The sequence below is a fragment of the Nerophis ophidion genome, linkage group LG11 (assembly GCF_033978795.1).
Source record: "Nerophis ophidion isolate RoL-2023_Sa linkage group LG11, RoL_Noph_v1.0, whole genome shotgun sequence".
NCBI lineage: Eukaryota > Metazoa > Chordata > Actinopteri > Syngnathiformes > Syngnathidae > Nerophis > Nerophis ophidion.
This window is the reverse complement of record NC_084621.1, coordinates 38,017,785-38,034,966: the sequence shown is the minus strand read 5'-3', so window position 1 is coordinate 38,034,966 and position 17,182 is coordinate 38,017,785. Positions and strand designations below refer to the sequence as shown.

Here is a 17,182-nt window from a genome sequence, read left to right as displayed (position 1 = left end):
AGAAACAAACTGCAGCTCAGCTCACTCGCAGGGCTGGTTTGAGGTGAAGGCTAGTTAGCTTTTAGCGTAACGTTAGCTCATTTTGCGGTGTGTGGGTGTGTGTGTGTTTGTGTGTTACGGACAGTGTTGATTGAAGTGTGTTGACGCAGCAAAAAAGGACATTATATTAAATGAAGAGTTTCTGTCTCTGATAGTGTATATAATAATGTAAGTGCATCATCAAGCCTACATGAACTCCATGGTGTTTAGTGATGAATAGTCTCTCCTATTGCTATTGTGCTATTTTTTCAGCTATAGTTAGATTAATCATTAGTAATGTAGTAGCCTAGTTTTGAATGGTAGGTCCCTGCTATCACATGTTGATAAAAATATAACATTTAGATAATAAAAATCAACTACAGGCTTCCCCAATGATGTAATAAATAAAGCATGATGAGTTGACTTTAAACTGTTTAATGTTGCACTTTTTATATGTAGAATAAAAGTTGTGTCATTTAATTTCATCTAAGCAACAACTTGAGGCAGTTTAATGTGGATTAACGTGGGCAGAATTATTATAGTATTCACAATGTTAAAAGGATCAAGCCATTGTTTACAAATTTGGTAAATAAATAACCAAAAAATTTATATTTTGTTGTTTTCTTACTGTACCGAAAATTAACCGAACCGTGACCTCTAAACCGAGGTACGTACCCAACCAAAATTTTTGTGTACAGTTACACCCCTATTTCTCACGCAGTTACTTTTAGCTGTGGGCATTCCATTACAGGCTCTTCTCACTCATTCTTGTCTCTCCTTCTCACAGAGAGATAAAACAAGCCCACCTTCTTACATACGTCACATACTGTCGCACTTGCAACGTCATACGCCCTCAAGGAGCAGAGAGGTAGCGGAATGGGTAGCGGAGCTGTGCGAGTGGTAATACGAGAGAGAGAGAAGGTGCCAATCTGGGAACAAATGGGGGAAGAATTTATTGCCAAGAAAAAAAGCACGGGGTCCCGTCTGGCTGTGGTTTGGCTTCAAGCGGGAAGATGTTGAACAGACAACCGTAATATGTCAAGTATGCAGAAAAATCCTTGCTACAAAAAGTAGCGGCACTACTAATTTGTAGCATCATTTGAAAAGTCACCCGCTAGAGAATGAAAAGTGCTTGTAACTCCGCATGTCAACATATCCGGCCGGTGCCACACCTACAAAATGCCGAAGCAACCAGCACTGACAATTGAGCCTGGCGTCTTCAATTTCCACATCAACACCATATGAAAAAACAGTAAAAAATAGAAGGAGGTAACGTCCGCATAGTACAAGAGGTTAGTTCCAAAATATAAAGGAATTGTGCATTTTGTGATAAAAGCATGAAATTTGGTACACTTATAGCTAAAGGCATTCTCAAAAGATTTGGATGTGGAGCCATCATGAATTTTCAACATGGCGGCCATAGCAGCCATTTTTCAAATTGTCCGCCAGCAACAACTGTTTTCTTATGAATGATGGATTTAATATGATATTTCAGACTTATTCACCATTCATACTAAATGGTAAATGTCTTTTGGATAGTGGAACATTTTCATTGAAAATTCAAAATGGCCGCCAACTGGTTGGATATGGATGATCTCTATGTTTAATTATACATTTATCTTGATACAGAATTTGAATTGGGAACTTTGGAATTTCTAAGAATCTTCTTTCTATCTTAAAATACTCATGTTAAGCAAAGGAAACCTAGGGTCTATCACAGGGAAGACTAGTCACACTTGCCTTCACAGACACAAAGGGTTGTGCACTGTAAGTGGGATTACACTGCTCAACACAACCCTTCTTGCATTTGCATGAGACAAGTTCATAACTTGACTGGCCTGCATCTGGTAGGCATGTCCAGAAGGGTTCATAGTCCCCCTCAGGTGACTTTGACCAGCCCCATTCGCGCGGTGAAGGTAGTTCTGGTGTTGACACCAGGACTGTACCCCACACGTGCCCTCCTTGGTATACAGCTCTCGTAACATGCTCTTCTAGGGCAGCCTTGGTAGGGGGGATTGTTTGCACATTGTGCCTCTTTGCAAATAACTTCCTCCTTGCCGTATTGATTTCTGTACATGTGCTGGTTCGGTCATAGACTAAGACAACAAACCTCTCAATTGTGGCCATTACATCCTGTGGTATGTCATCTGGGGCTGAAGACACTTTCAACAGGGCATGTGTAAGTTCTGGAAGCACAGACCATACAGCCCATGCAGTCTTTTTCCCATGGCCAACAAAGCTTGACACAGTGTCACAACCCGTCAATGCATAGGACACTGGTAGTGCCCGCTTTCTCGGGCCCGAGCCCTGCTGCAATTTCATGGGCTGCCAAATATCAAAAATTCTTACCAGTACCAAAAGCCAACCAAAGCTCATTCTCTGGTTTTAGAATCCGAGCCACCGCAACAGCCAGCACCACAACATCAGTATCAACTGTTTGGATAATAATTTTGTGGTGGCCGTTTCTTGCTGCATGGGCTACGTGCAATAACATGCGACTATCCGCTTCCTCATGCATGCAAGGAGCAATCGATGTCCTATCTGGGAGAGGTGGCTTGCTGAGGACTTCCATGTCACTTGTGATGACAAGCTGTTTATCCTCCTGCACAAACCATCTGAGCAGAGCCTCCGAGAGAAAGGCAAACAACTCAGTCTTATTGCTGTCAACTCTAAGAACGTTTTGCCAGTACTTTTTTTTTAATTGGGTAACATTTCAGTTACAATAAAATAGATGATAGTGTACTTGAAATTATAGATTTAATTTCAGAAATATGGCTGCCATCTTGTTGTATGTGACCAGTGGTCACCGAGTGTGACTATTGTGGTCACCATTTCTGAGTTAGAAGGAAGTTTCGGGTTTGACACCGAGATCACCCATATCAGGCAGTCATAAAAGTGATGGCTGCAATCTTGAAGATGTCAGCCATATTGAATATTTAATGCCACATTTAGATTATCCAAAAGACATTTACCAAGTACTATGTATGGTAAATAAGTCTGAAACATCATATTATATCCATCATTCATAAGCAAACAGTTGTTACTGACAGCCATTTTGAAAGATGGCTGCCATGGGCGCCGTTTTTAAAAAATCATGGTGGCTCCATATCCAAATCTTTTGAGAATGCCTTTGGCTATAAGTTTACCAAATTTCATGGTTTTATCACAAAATGCACGATCGTTCTGGTTACCAGCTGCACTAGCAGTAACTTACCACATGGCGAAAGACATACACATTTTGAATTCCTATTATGCAGCAAATTTTTATTTTAGTTTTTGAAAAATCTTGTGACATCATGCACAAAAGTGCACTTTATCGGTTTTAAAATATTGTATTGGCATTCTGTACAAAAAGTGCACTCTAATTTAGCGTTGTTTTGATATGTCATCTTAGTGACATCAAGCACAAAAATGGACTACTAGCTCATTTATAAAATGTCTCTGACAATCTTGCACTTTCTGTTTTGAAATGACATGAATGTTTGTGCCACTGCTTAATAACTGTTTAATAAATACAGTTTTGGTAAATTGACTTAATTGTGATTTCCCTCTCCGCATTAAAAGTTTAAAATTAGCATATATTAATGCAGTGCAGTATGAAAAAGAATGTTTAAATGTAGACACATAGAATCATCATGCTGGTATGATTATATGCATCAAGTGTTAATTCAAGGCTGAGGCAAAATATTAAGATATATATCGTGTATTGTGACATGGCCTAAAATTATTGAGATTTTAACAAAAGGCTATATTGCCCAGCCCTACATGTGATGTATATAATTATAGGGATATAAAAATACCAATATTGGGAGATATATTTTGGTCCATAACAGACAGCACAACAACAACTGATTCAATATCCATCCATCCATCCATCATCTTCCGCTTATCCGAGGTCGGGTCGCGGGGGCAACAGCCTAAGCAGGGAAACCCAGAATTCCCTCTCTCCAGCCACTTCGTCTAGCTCTTCCCGGGGGATCCCGAGGCGTTCCCGGGCCAGCCGGGAGACATAGTCTTCCCAAAGTGTCCTGGGTCTTCCCCGTGGCCTCCTACCGGTTGGACGTGCCCTAAACACCTCCCTAGGGAGGGGTTCGGGTGGCATCCTGACCAGATGCCCGAACCACCTCATCTTGCTCCTCTCGATGTGAAGGAGCAGCGGCTTTACTTTGAGTTTCTCCCGGATGGCAGAGCTTCTCACCCTATCTCTAAGGGAGAGCCCCGCCACACGGCGGAGGAAACTCATTTCGGCCGCTTGTACCCGTGATCTTATCCTTTCGGTCATGACCCAAAGCTCATGACCATAGGTGAGGATGGGAACGTAGATCGACCGGTAAATTGAGAGCTTTGCCTTCCGGCTCAGCTCCTTCTTCACCACAACGGATCGGTACAACGTCCGCATTACTGATTCAATATATTACCATTATTTCCTTTGGGAAATGTTTCAACTCTAAATCAGGAGTCTTCAACATTTTCCTGGCTGAGGACAGGACAAGACGAGCCGAGCACTCCATATCTTGTATAAAATTGTAATTTAAATTAAACTGGTCCTAAAGACCCCTCCTCAATGGAGGGTAAGGTGAAGTATAGGTCAGTCCTCGGGTTTTTAACGAGTTCAATTCCTAGACGATAACGTAAGCCAAATTTTAGTGTAAGTCGGATTATACCTAAAATACATATAAAGTAATTCCTAAGTCAGTTACACTGCTCACAGAACATATTATGGATTTTTAAACGACACATATAAATAATGTATTACAAATATTAAATGGAAATGTAATACAAAGACAACAACTCCTTACAGTGTGTAAGTTACTTTTCTGAAAAAATTATTTACATCCAACTTTGTCTCTCACTGTAATGTCACACACTACATTTGTCAAGGGCTCCAAAGCCAGTAGGTTTAAGATTTAGTGGAAGAGGAAATGCTCATTTAAATTAAAGATTGCCAAACCCTGCTCTAGAACAGTGGTCCCCAACCACCATTGGTACCGGGCCGCACAAGAAATAAAAAAAATTTAAAAATTGTTTTTTATTTTTTTCATAATTATTAAATCAACATGAAAAACACAATATATACATTATATATCAATATAGATCAATACAGTCTGCAGGGATACAGTCCGTAAGCACACATGATTGTATTTCTTTATGAAACCCACCCCACCCTCTGCAGCCAACACTGTAGAGGGTGGTGAAAGCTGCTCAGAAGATTATCAGGAGCAACTTTCCCACAACCACCACCACAGACATCTTCATCAGCAGATACAAAAAGAGGGCTCTCTGCATTGCCAAGGATTCCACCCACGCTGCACACCCTCTCTTTAAAAACATCCGGAGTAGGACCACCAGACTGAGAAACAGCTTCGTTCCAAAAGCTGCTAGCCTGCTGAACTCCGATGGTGCTATGTAGCATACTAATCTTAACTCCAACCCCCCTCCTCATCCCTGCACGAGGAACACTTAACATGCATATTTGTCCCAATCCTGTTGAACTGGGCTTTTATTTGGTTTGCTGTCATTGTTTTTACATTCTATTTGTACTACAGAATCACTATCTATTCCATTTTTATTGTTATACTCTATTACTATAATTATCATATTCTATTGAAATTATTATGTACATATTATCGTTCTTGTAGTACTTATTGGGCTAAAAGTCTGGGATATCAGATACACATTTTCATGCCATCTCATGTGTCTCATGACCAATTTCCTTGAATTATTGAATGACATTATGCAATATGGCAGAAAATGGCAAATGGCAAATCCACATGCCCAGTCATAAAAAGAATACTGTAAATGCATGACGTGTGAATGGAAAAATATTAGCAAAAAAAATGTATTTCCTCTGACAACTGGAGTGGCGCCAATGAACCAATTAGTGGAGATATTTACTCCATTGCATAAGCTGAGTAAACTCATTGACACTCCTAACTAAATGCAATGTATGCCACACCCCAGACACTGGAAGAAAAAGTTAAAACTGCTTTTGCTGCTATAGGGGATATACAAAGTTAGCATACCTGTTAAAAATATTAATATAAAAGGTATTTTCTGCACACAAAAATCCAGCAGTTGGAATGGCATTGTTTATTCCTTTATAAATGCTAAACACCGGGCTTCACGGTGGAAGAGGGGTTAGTGCGTCTGCCTCACAATACGAAGTTCCTGCAGTCCTGGGTTCAAATCCAGGCTCGGAATCTTTCTGTGTGGAGTTTGCATGTTCTCCCCGTGAATGCGTGGGTTCCCTCCGGGTACTCCGGCTTCCTCCCACCTCCAAAGACATGCACCTGGGGATAGGTTGATTGGCAACACTGAATGGTCCCTAGTGTGTGAATGTGAGTGTGAATGTTGTCTGTCTATCTGTGTTGGCCCTGCAATGAGGTGGCGACTTGTCCAGGGTGTACCCCGCCTTCCGCACGATTGTAGCTGAGATAGGCGCCAGCATCCCCCGCGACCCCGAAAGGAAATAAGCGGTAGAAAATGGATGGATGGATGCTAAACACCGTGTTAATTTCCATGACCAATAATTTTTGTCCCAGTTAACGGCAACAACCTATTCTCCCCTGACAATAAAGAAACAAAACAAATGCACGTTGACTATAAGACGATAGCTAAATTAACTGATATTTTACTCGATGATTTAAAAAAAGAGGAACACGTTGAGAAAAATGAAATCCAATCATATTTAATTTTGTCTTGCAGATGGGTGGGACATGTTCGAAATATAAAAAGGGGCTCTGAGTAGGAGAGCCAATCAGATGCTTTTCCTTGTAAACTGAGGAAGTTGGGATTTTTCACCGCCAAAATCTATAACATGTGCCACATCATAATATGTGTACATCTAGGAAAAAGTGAAGAGGACAATTCATCTTTAATGCTAGGATGCCATCAGCAGGTGTGCATCATGACAGCTACACAACTGCAGGTTAAAGCTAATTCTACCGTATTACTTCTTTACAAAAAAAACTATCAAGCAATTTTTTCTGCCTCAAGGAATAATTTATTTAATTGTAACTCTAAAGACATGACACATTGTAATGTGGTCCAACACGTTTAAGTGAAATGCACAGCAAAAAGATAAAGTTGATGCACCGCTACCTATTTATTTGAGGCGAACATTAACAAATGAGAGGGACAAGCGGTAGAAGCTGGATTGATGACGTCTGCAACGCCACATGTGTGTATTTGATGCTTCCGATTGTTCTGCGCTCATAAACTATTTATGATGAAAGCATGCATCGTATCGCCGTTTAACACAAATAAAAAAACTGCTTTGCCAGAGACATAGCATATACATTTTTAAAAAGTGCCTGGTGGCATTGACCTGTGGGGCAAAAAAATACTGATTACACAATTCCTGACAATAAGCTCATGTTACTTTGTGTTAAACGCTTTGCAGATAGTCTAAATAAAGGTGATTTTAAATTAACTGAAAAGAGGCCTTGTCTTTTATACTTTACATTTTAGTTTACTAAATTTAGTGTAATTTTAGCGGTCTAAAATGTGATGTGATTGTGTTGACTAAACAAACACGTTTGCCAAAAGCCCAAAACTAGAACCAAATTAAAAACTACGTATGTAGTGGTAATGTAGATGCCGTGGTATTTAGGTGTCAAATTCCTCACAATACAGACCTGACGTTATCAAACAAAAACTTGGTGTGTAATTATTGTTCTGGCGCTTTAGTGTCGGCCGGGTCTGAAAATAAAATACATCTCCCACAATCCTCTGCACAGCGCATGACTGGCAAAGCAGAAGGTGAAGTGTGTTCGTAGTACATGAGAGAATACATTTTTGGAAATTTCCTGAAAATGTAATTTAAAAAAATATTAATAATAAAAAATAATTAAGTTTTATATCACGCTTTTCTAGACACTCAAAGCGCTCACAGAGAAGTGGGAACTCATCATTCATTCACACCTGGTGGTGGTAAGCTACATCAGTAGCCACAGCTGCCCTGTTTTGAGTTATTTTGATAACTAAGACACAAACCAACCCTGGCGAAAACATAACCTCTGGTGGAGGTAAGAAATTCTGCATTCTGCAAAGTAAAGCGCACCGCTTTTGTCTCAAGCGTTTTCAATGCGACACAGAGCAAGCTGGTCACGTAGCAGCTCACGGAGGGAACTCTCCAAAAAACAACTGCACACCGCAAGAAATAAGAGTGAACTGAACAGCTATTTGATACATTTTCAATACATCCATTTTTTACCCCTTGTCTCTCTCGATGTCGCAGCGAGGGGGGCTTCAGCCTTTTGTGACTTGAATATTAACCAAGTATTAGTGATATTGCTATTATACGCGCTAACACAGACGAAGTATTTATAGCAGTGCCGTGATCACGAGCTTATGTTCCAATGTTGACATGATCGACTAATCAACTCCTCATTCGTTGAGACGAAGTATTTATAGCAGTGCCGTGATCACGAGATTATGTTCCAATGTTGACATGATCGACTAATCAGCTCCTCATTCGTTTCCTTTCCTCTTCCAACTTTATTGTAGACCGTAAATCATTTCTATCACCTGCATAGTTGAAGGATGAAGACGTATTCCGTTAACTTGGTACACTTTGACAGCCAATTTAGACTTGGAAATGGCAAAACTGACACCAAAAGACGCCTGGTTACATCCTCGCAAGGATCATTAGTCCTCCCACCAGCCAGCATCCTAATGACAGCAGACCTTATACAGTAAGTGATATGGTATTATGTTTGTTGGCTCTCATAAAGTGTGCAGTGAGCAGTGATGAGTTGAAAAATAAATCAAAAGTGGTGATGCGTTTTTTACGTTAATGCGCCGTGCATACTTAAAATTAGCAAAATACATAAATATTACATATGATTAATGTGCCAGTTCCTACATTAGATGTATATTTATATTTACAGCATGTATATAAAACCTTAATAGAGGTGTTTGGACGTTGTTTTAAGGCCTTTATAGGCAGAATACAGCGGCTCCCATAGGCTTCATTGTAAGCTGACTTTTGATCAATTTTTTTTTAACTACTTAAAATACATGGAAAAAACACATCTGTGTCATGTCTTTTTTAATGGTTGCGAAACACTGGTAAAATTTCCCAAAAAAGTGCAGTTCTTCTTTTATGCTTGCTACCTTTTGTCATAAATTTTACAAAACTCAATACAAGTGAGGTTGGCACGTTGTGTAAATCGTAACTAAGAACAGAATACAATGATTTTCAAATCCTTTTCAATTTATTTTCATTTGAATGGACTGCAAAGACAAGATACTTAACGTTCAAACTGGAAAACTTTATTTTTTTGCAGATTTTAGCTCATTTGGAATTTGATGCCTGCATAATGTTTCAAAAAAGCTGGCACAAGTGACAAAAAAGACTGAGAAAGTTGAGGAATGCTCATCAAACACTTATTTGGAAAATCCCACAGGTGAACAGGCTAACTGGGAACAGGTGGATGCCATGATTGGGTATACAAGCAGCTTCCATGAAATGCTCGGTCGTTCACAAATAAGGATGGGGCAAGGGTCACCACTTTGTGAGCAAATTGTCAAACAGTTTAAGAACAACATTTCTCAACGAGCTATTGCAAGGAATGCACGCCAAAGTGAGGAAGATCATAGTTGCACAATTAAGTAAAGTCACTTACTTCGCGTTGACCACAGAACCGTAGATGTGTTCATTACCATGAATTGATTAACGTGGACTTCGACTTTAACAAGTTGAAAAACTTATTCGGGTATTACCATTTAGTGGTCAATTGTATGGAATATGTACTGTACTGTGCAATCTACTAATAAAAGTTTCAATCAATCACGTGTGTCCATTACATCGTCGACTGGGAATTAAAAAAGTGCCTGCATGCAAATGTGTTTTTTATCTGAGTTTAATACATTTTTCATCATTTGCACAGATATGTTATTTATTTTATGTAGAAAGAATATTTTTCTATTTTATGTAAACCTTTTTTTGTTTTTCTATTTTATTTATGTTATGTAATTATGTGCTACTTAAACAGTTTATTTTCTGTGCTGTTAAAACGCATTTAGACAAACTGAGTTCATAAAAGTGCCACTGACTGTTTACAGTACAGTTGTCATTCAGTTCAATTAAGAATTTCAGTGAATTTCGGTCAAAAATGACTGTCTTTATATGTATATTTCCACCGGAAAATATATTGAGATTTATATTGAATATCGAGTTTAAGTAAAAATATATATAGATATACTTTTACGTTCATATTGCCCAGCCCTAGTATGGATCCTGTAGATGTTGGAATACTCACTCCCGTAGCGTTGACAAAAAAACATGTTTTTTGAGCCTCACCAAGGCTAGATTTTGGCCAGTATGTTTCATTTACACAAGTTTGAGACACCTGAGACTTATTATACATGTGTTAAACATTATCTTTAATGACATCATTGAGTGTTTTTCTGAACAAAAAAAACATGTATTTATAGTTAAATATTTAATATTAAATAGGGCTGTACTTAACTGTATTAATTGGTATTTGCATTTGTTTGTAGCGGTTACGTGTGTTATGATATAAAAAAGGTATATCAGTTATTGTGACTAAAATTACTGTTATCATTACTGTTATGTTATTGATCAATGTGTTCAAAAAGTAATATACACACAGAAATATTTCAACCAAGTTATTTCTTTAAATAAACAATTATAGAAACAATATACTTTCCTTGGCAGAGGAAACATGTAATTGTGTTCTTGATACTCATTTGAATGTTTACATATGTAATTTTCTTCTGTTTTAATTTGTAAAGGTATTAAAGTGTTTCTTAATTATCCCACTGAGCAAGGCAACCGGGTTGCCTGATTACTTTTGGTTTATGTGACATAATATGGGTTGACTCCCCGTTGTAGTCCACGTATGGATCTATCACTCTGTCCTAAGAGAGCACCGCCTGTAAGCTCAATGTGCACATTTGAATAGCTTAGTTGCTCAGACAGCATACAAATTTATATTTGGGTATGACATTCCTAAGTGGGAAGACCTTAATGTGACTTGTATTTATGTTATCATTTAAGATTGATGGTGATTAGCTTGGTAGCTGCTTCCGTGAGAAATTAGGTGTATCACCCACTGGGAGAGTGGCCGTGCGCAACCCGAGGGTCACTGGTTCAAATCCCACCTAGAACCAACCTCGTCACGTCCGTTGTGTCCTGAGCAAGACACTTCACCCTTGCTCCTGATGGTTGCTGGTTGGCGCCTTGCATGGCAGCTCCCTCCATCAGTGTGTGAATGGGTGTGTGAATGGGTAAATGTGGAAGTAGTGTCAAAGCGCTTTGAGTACCTTGAAGGTAGAAAAGCGCTATACAAGTACAACCCATTTATCATTTATTTATCAAAGTGTGTTAATTATTAACAGTTTTACGATAATTAAAATGTGTAACACTAACCATCTGGAATTTTACTGCATTTTATCAATAATCCTGGTAATCGTTGCATCCCGAGTAAACGTCTAGTGTATCGAGGTTATTTACCTTAAAAATGCCAACCCAGTCCTTTGGATTCGGTTTGAGGAACTGTGTGAGGGTATAGTGACACTCCAGGGCAGCATGAGGCAGGTAGCTTTTCCCTACATTCTGGAAGATGACGTGGGCAAAGTTTGACGTGTCCATGTTGTTGTCTAACGAAAGTCCCTCCAGGATCAGCGACATGAATCAGTCAACATTGGATAAAACTGAAATGACATAACAGACATATGACAAAAATATTATATTTAACATTTAATATTTCTTATACATTTCACTCAAAAGTTAAAAAGACATGTGATTACTGTGGCATGAGCAATAATCTCATATCAGCCTTGACATTCTGCCAGATATCTTTTCATGAAAGGATTAAAGTTACACTCTGTGTTGCTAGTTTGGTAACATATCTCTATGAATGCCAGGCAGGGTTCAGAAAAAGCAATCATGGGAGAGGTATTGTGTTTCAAATGTCAACAATCTTTCTCCAAGCCTACCATCAATCCAAACCCATATACAGTTGTGGTCAAAAGTTTATATACACTTGTAAAGAACATAATGTCATGGCTGTCTTGAGTTTCCAATAAGTTCTACAACTCTCAGTTTTTTTGTGATAGAGTGATTGAAGCACATCCTTGTTGGTCACAAAAAACATTCATGAAGTTTGGTTATTTTATGAATTTATTATGGGTCTACTGAAAATGTGACCAAATCTGACAACAGTACTTTCCTCCAGAAAGTCTTATCTTTATCCATATCCATGTGATGTCAGATGAAACAAAAATGTTGCTGTTTGGCCACAATACCCACCAATATGTTTGGAGGAGAAAAGGTGAGGCCTTCATTCCAAGGAACACCACACCTATTGTCAAGCATGGTGGTGGTAGTATTATGTTTTGCTGCCAACTGAACTGGTGCTTTACAGAGAGTAAATGGGACCATGAAAAATTAAGACTTCCTCCAAATTCTTCAGGACAAGCAAAAATCATCAGCCCGGAGGTTGCGTCTTGGCCACAGTTGGGTGTTCCAACAGGATAATAACCTCAAACACATGTTTACAGTGGTACAGGAATGGTTAAGTCAGGCTACAATTAATGTTTTACAATGGCCTTCCCAAAGTCCTGACTTAAACGTGTGGACAATGCTGAAGAAACAAGTCCATGTCAGAAAACCTAAATATTTAGCTGAACTGCACCAATTTTGTCAAGAGTGGTCAATAATTTCACACACTAGGGCCAATTTAGTGTTGCCAATCAACCTACCAAGGTGTACCCCGCTTTCCGCCCAATTGTAGCTGAGATAGGCGCCAGCGCTCCCCGCGACCCCAAAAGGGAATAAGCAGTAGAAAATGGATGGATGGATGGTCAAAAATTCAACCAGAAGCTTGTGGGTGGCTACAATTAGCGCCCTATTGCACTGAAACTTGCCTAGGGACAGGTAACCAAATATTAACATTGCCGTATGTATACTTTTGAGTCAGCAGATTTGGTCACATTTTCATCCATCCATCCGTCCGTCCATTTTCTACCGCTCATTCCCTTTTGGGATCGCGGGGGGCGCTGGCGCCTATCTCAGCTACAATCGGGCAGAAGGCGGCGTACACCCTGGACAAGTCGCCACCTCGTCGCAGGGTCACATTTTCAGTGGACCCATATTAAATTCATAAAAGAACCAACCTTCATGAATATTTTTTTTTTTTGACAAACAAGTCCGATCACTCCATCACATAAAATAAGAGTTGTAGAAATTAATGGAAACTCAAAACAGCAATGACATTATGTTCTTTACTTTTGATCGCGACTGTACATTCACTGTCATCGGTATTTTTAAAGTACACGTCTTACAACTCTCTGAACACAAAGTGTTGTGGGTTGGGCAATGTTTACTATTCATCAAACAGACAATATTAAAAATAGTTGTAAGTGTTTAAAATGGTTAAGAACTCAGCCTAATAGAATACTATTTTTTTTTTACATCCCTTGATGTTATTAAAGAAGACTGACACGACGTTATATAACTTATATACATCTAAGTGATAACTTTGAACCAAATACACATTTATTAAGTTCATAATTTGCAAATATATGTTATGCCCAATTCATTTGGTCCTCCAGCAGCTGACTTTTACGTATGATAATGTTTATTCTAAAAATGTGATAATTGTCAGACATTTTAAAACTCTCTGTCCTTTTAACAGCGGGGCGAGGCCTGGAGATTACACACACTGTGGGCTATGCTAGGTCTGTCGCGGCAAGACTGCGCATTCCTTGTACAATGACAGACGATTTAAAACGAAAACGTTGCTCTACTAGAGATGAAAACACGTCCAATATGTAACAGATGAACAAATATGATTCCTCACTACTGTTACAACGACTTTTAGAGGACACAGTTAGCTAACGTCAACAGTTAGCAAAAGCCGATTCTCGAGTTAGCGTTTACAAAAGCCATGTCAAACACAAACTATTTAACTAAAAACACATGGTAACTAAATCATGAAAAAATAAACTCCAAACATACCGGGTTGCCATGTTTGAACAGCGTCTGAAATGCAAATGTAACATTAAAGCCAATGTCGACGCAGTTCGGCGCTTGGCCGTGTCCAACAACAACACTACGTCATTTCCGGGAAAGACGCTCGCGTTGGTTACCTCGGCTCGACATCAAAGAAACCCCCAAAAATATTTCCAACAATTTAAAAAAAACATACTCAGAATTAAAACACCAAATCGTATCAGCACGTTTAACCCACGATTAAGACGTTATAAATTACAACTAAAATATAACAACGTGAGTAAAATATACGGTTTAACATTCTCTTTGGGACTTAATTTGTATGATTTAAGCCTAACCAATTTAAGTGTGACCGTGTTGTAGCCTGTAGACAAAAAAAAAATACATTCAATTATATATACAGTATAAACCGCTAGTATTTAAGAAATTATTTCAATAAAATATTGTCAAAACAGGCTTAGAAAACAAAATATACATACAAAAGGGGCAAACCTCAATAAATAGAAGCCAATTATAAAATAGGGTTTGTTTGAGAGCGTCAGTTGGTTCATTGCATGGTTTAGTTCCACAGTGTGTATTGTTTGATTGATTGATTGATTGATTGATTGAAACTTTTATTAGTAGATTGCACAGTACAGTATACATATTACGTACAATTGACCACTAAATGGTAACGCCCGAATACGTTTTTTAACTTGTTTAAGTCGGGGTCCACGTTATCAATTCATGGTACAAATTTACTAAAACGGCCTTCTTTCATCACCGTACTATCGCTAAAATTCGCTACATTTTGTCCACCAGTGACGCCGAGATCATTATCCATGCGTTTGTTACGTCTCGTCTCGATTACTGTAACGTATTATTTTCGGGTCTCCCCATGTCTAGCAGTAAAAGATTACAGTTGGTACAAAATGTGGCTGCTAGACTTTTGACAAGAACAAGAACGTTTGATCATATTACGCCTATACTGGCTCACCTGCACTGGCTTCCTGTGCACTTAAGATGTGACTTTAAGTTTTTACTACCTACCAATAAAATACTACACAGTCTAGCTCCAGCCTATCTTGCCGATTGTATTGTACCATATGTCCCGGCAAGAAATCTGCGTTCAAAGGACTCCGGCTTATTATTGATTCCAAGAGCCCCAAAAAAGTCTGCGGGCTATAGAGCGTTTTCCGTTCGGGGTCCAGTACTGTGGAATGTCCTCCCGGTAACAGTTCGAGATGCTACCTCATTTACGTCTCACCTTAAAACTCATTTGTATACTCTGGCCTTTAAATAGACCCCCTTTTTAGACCAGTTGATCCGCCGTTTCTTTTCTTTTCCTACTCTGTCCCACTCTCCCTTATGGGGGGGGTCCGGTCCGGTGGCCATGGATGAAGTACTGGCTGTCCAGAGTCGTGACCCAGGATGGACCGCTCGCCTGTGTATCGGCTGTTGCATCCCTGCGCTGCTGATCCGCCTCCGCTTGGAATGGTTTCCTGTTGGCTCAACTATTGACGAGACTCTCGCTACTGTGTAGGATCCACTTTGGATTGGACTCTCACGGTTGTGTTGGATCCACTGCGGATTGAACTTTCACAGCATCATGTTAGACCCGCACAACACCCATTGCTTTCCTGATATACTATCAGCATAATACAGTCATCACACAAGTTAATCATCAGCATATATACAGTGAATTACTTACATTATTTACAATCCGGGGAGTGGGCTGTGGCGAGGGGAGGTGTAGGTTTGGTTGATATCAGCACTTCAGTCACCAACAATTGCATCATCTGAGAAATGGACATTGAAACAGTGTAGGTCTGACTTCGTAGGATATGTACAGCAAGTAGTGGACATGCATAGAGAGATCAAAAAGCATAATAACAAGTATATACATTTGATTATTTACATCTGATTATTTACAATTCGGGTGGTAGGATGTGGAGGGGAGGGTGTTAGTTTAGGGTTGAAGTTGCCTGGAATTGTTCTTTTAGTGTGGTTTTGAAGTGTGGACATTAATTTTCCATCCATCCATATTTCTACCGCTTATTCCCTTTGGCGGGGTACACCTGGACAAGTCGCCACCTCATCGCAGGGCCAACACAGATAGACAGACAACATTCACACTCACATTCACACACTAAGGCCAATTTAGTGTTGCCAATCAACCTATCCCCAGGTGCATGTCTTTGGAGGTGGGAGGAAGCCGGAGTACTCGGAGGGAACCCACGCATTCACAGGAAGGACATACAAACTCCACACAGAAAGATCCCGAGCCCGGGGTTGAACCCTGACTAGTCAGGACCTTCGTATTGCATACTCGCCAACCTTGAGACCTCCAATTTCGGGAGGTGGGGTGTGTGGTCAGGGGTGGGGCGGAGGCGTGGTTTGGGGGCGTGGTTGGGGTGGGGGCGTGGTTAAGAGGAGAGTATATTTACAGCCAATATTTTTATATTGGCTGTAATTAATATATATATATGAAATACTTGACTTTCAGTGAATTGTAGCTATGTATATTTATTTTATCATATATATATGAATAAAATAAATAGTTGAATTTTAGACAGCACCTATCAAATACACAGTAATGAAAACACAGTTGTTCTACTAACTGTACTGTGCTTGCTGGGTACTAAAAAAACAACAACACTTACCTTTCACTATTTGAGTAACGTCACTTCCGAGTTTCCAGAAGATGGCGCCAGTATGTGCTTTGCCCTGCCGTCTCTCGCTGTCAGCTCTGTGTCGGGCCGACCTGGATTAGCTGCGCCCTTGGACGTGCTGGCCCCCGCCAAGTTCGGTCTTGTGAACGCAAGATCTTTGACAAACAAAACGTTTATCCTGAACGATTTCTTCACTTACCGCGGGCGGCAGACTTGACTTCCTCTGTGTGGCGGAAACATGGCTGAGGGGCGGTGAGTCCGCCCCTCTTAATGAACTTCTGCCTCCGGAGTGTTCCTACTTTAATTCTCCGCGGGCGTCCGGTTGAAAAGGAGGAGGATTAGCAGTCGTTTTTAAAAATGACTTTAAATGCTGTCAGATCCGCCTGCAATCCTCCTTTTCAAGCTTCGAACTGTGCATGTTTGAGCTGGAGGGGGCGCGGACTCCAGCTCCAGCTGAATTTCGGGAGATTTTCGGGAGAGAATTTCTTCCGGGAGGTTTTCGAGAGAGGCGCTAAATTTCGGGCGTCTC

At 39.8% G+C, this 17,182-nt stretch overlaps 1 protein-coding gene across 2 annotated transcripts in view; it reads right to left on the bottom strand.

Annotated features, from left to right (window-relative positions):
• The window catches only part of tax1bp1b (Tax1 (human T-cell leukemia virus type I) binding protein 1b), a 60,729-nt gene extending 46,635 nt beyond the window's left edge, over nt 1–14,094 (bottom strand). For both annotated transcript variants that reach the window (XM_061915845.1, XM_061915847.1), the window contains exons 1-2: nt 14,009–14,094; nt 11,501–11,700 (exon numbers count right to left, since the gene is read on the bottom strand). In XM_061915845.1, coding sequence (XP_061771829.1) covers nt 11,501–11,677 — 177 coding nt within the window. In that variant the 5' untranslated portion in view covers nt 11,678–11,700; nt 14,009–14,094. The remainder of the gene's footprint in view (nt 1–11,500; nt 11,701–14,008) is intronic.
• Between the last annotated feature and the right edge of the window lie 3,088 nt (nt 14,095–17,182).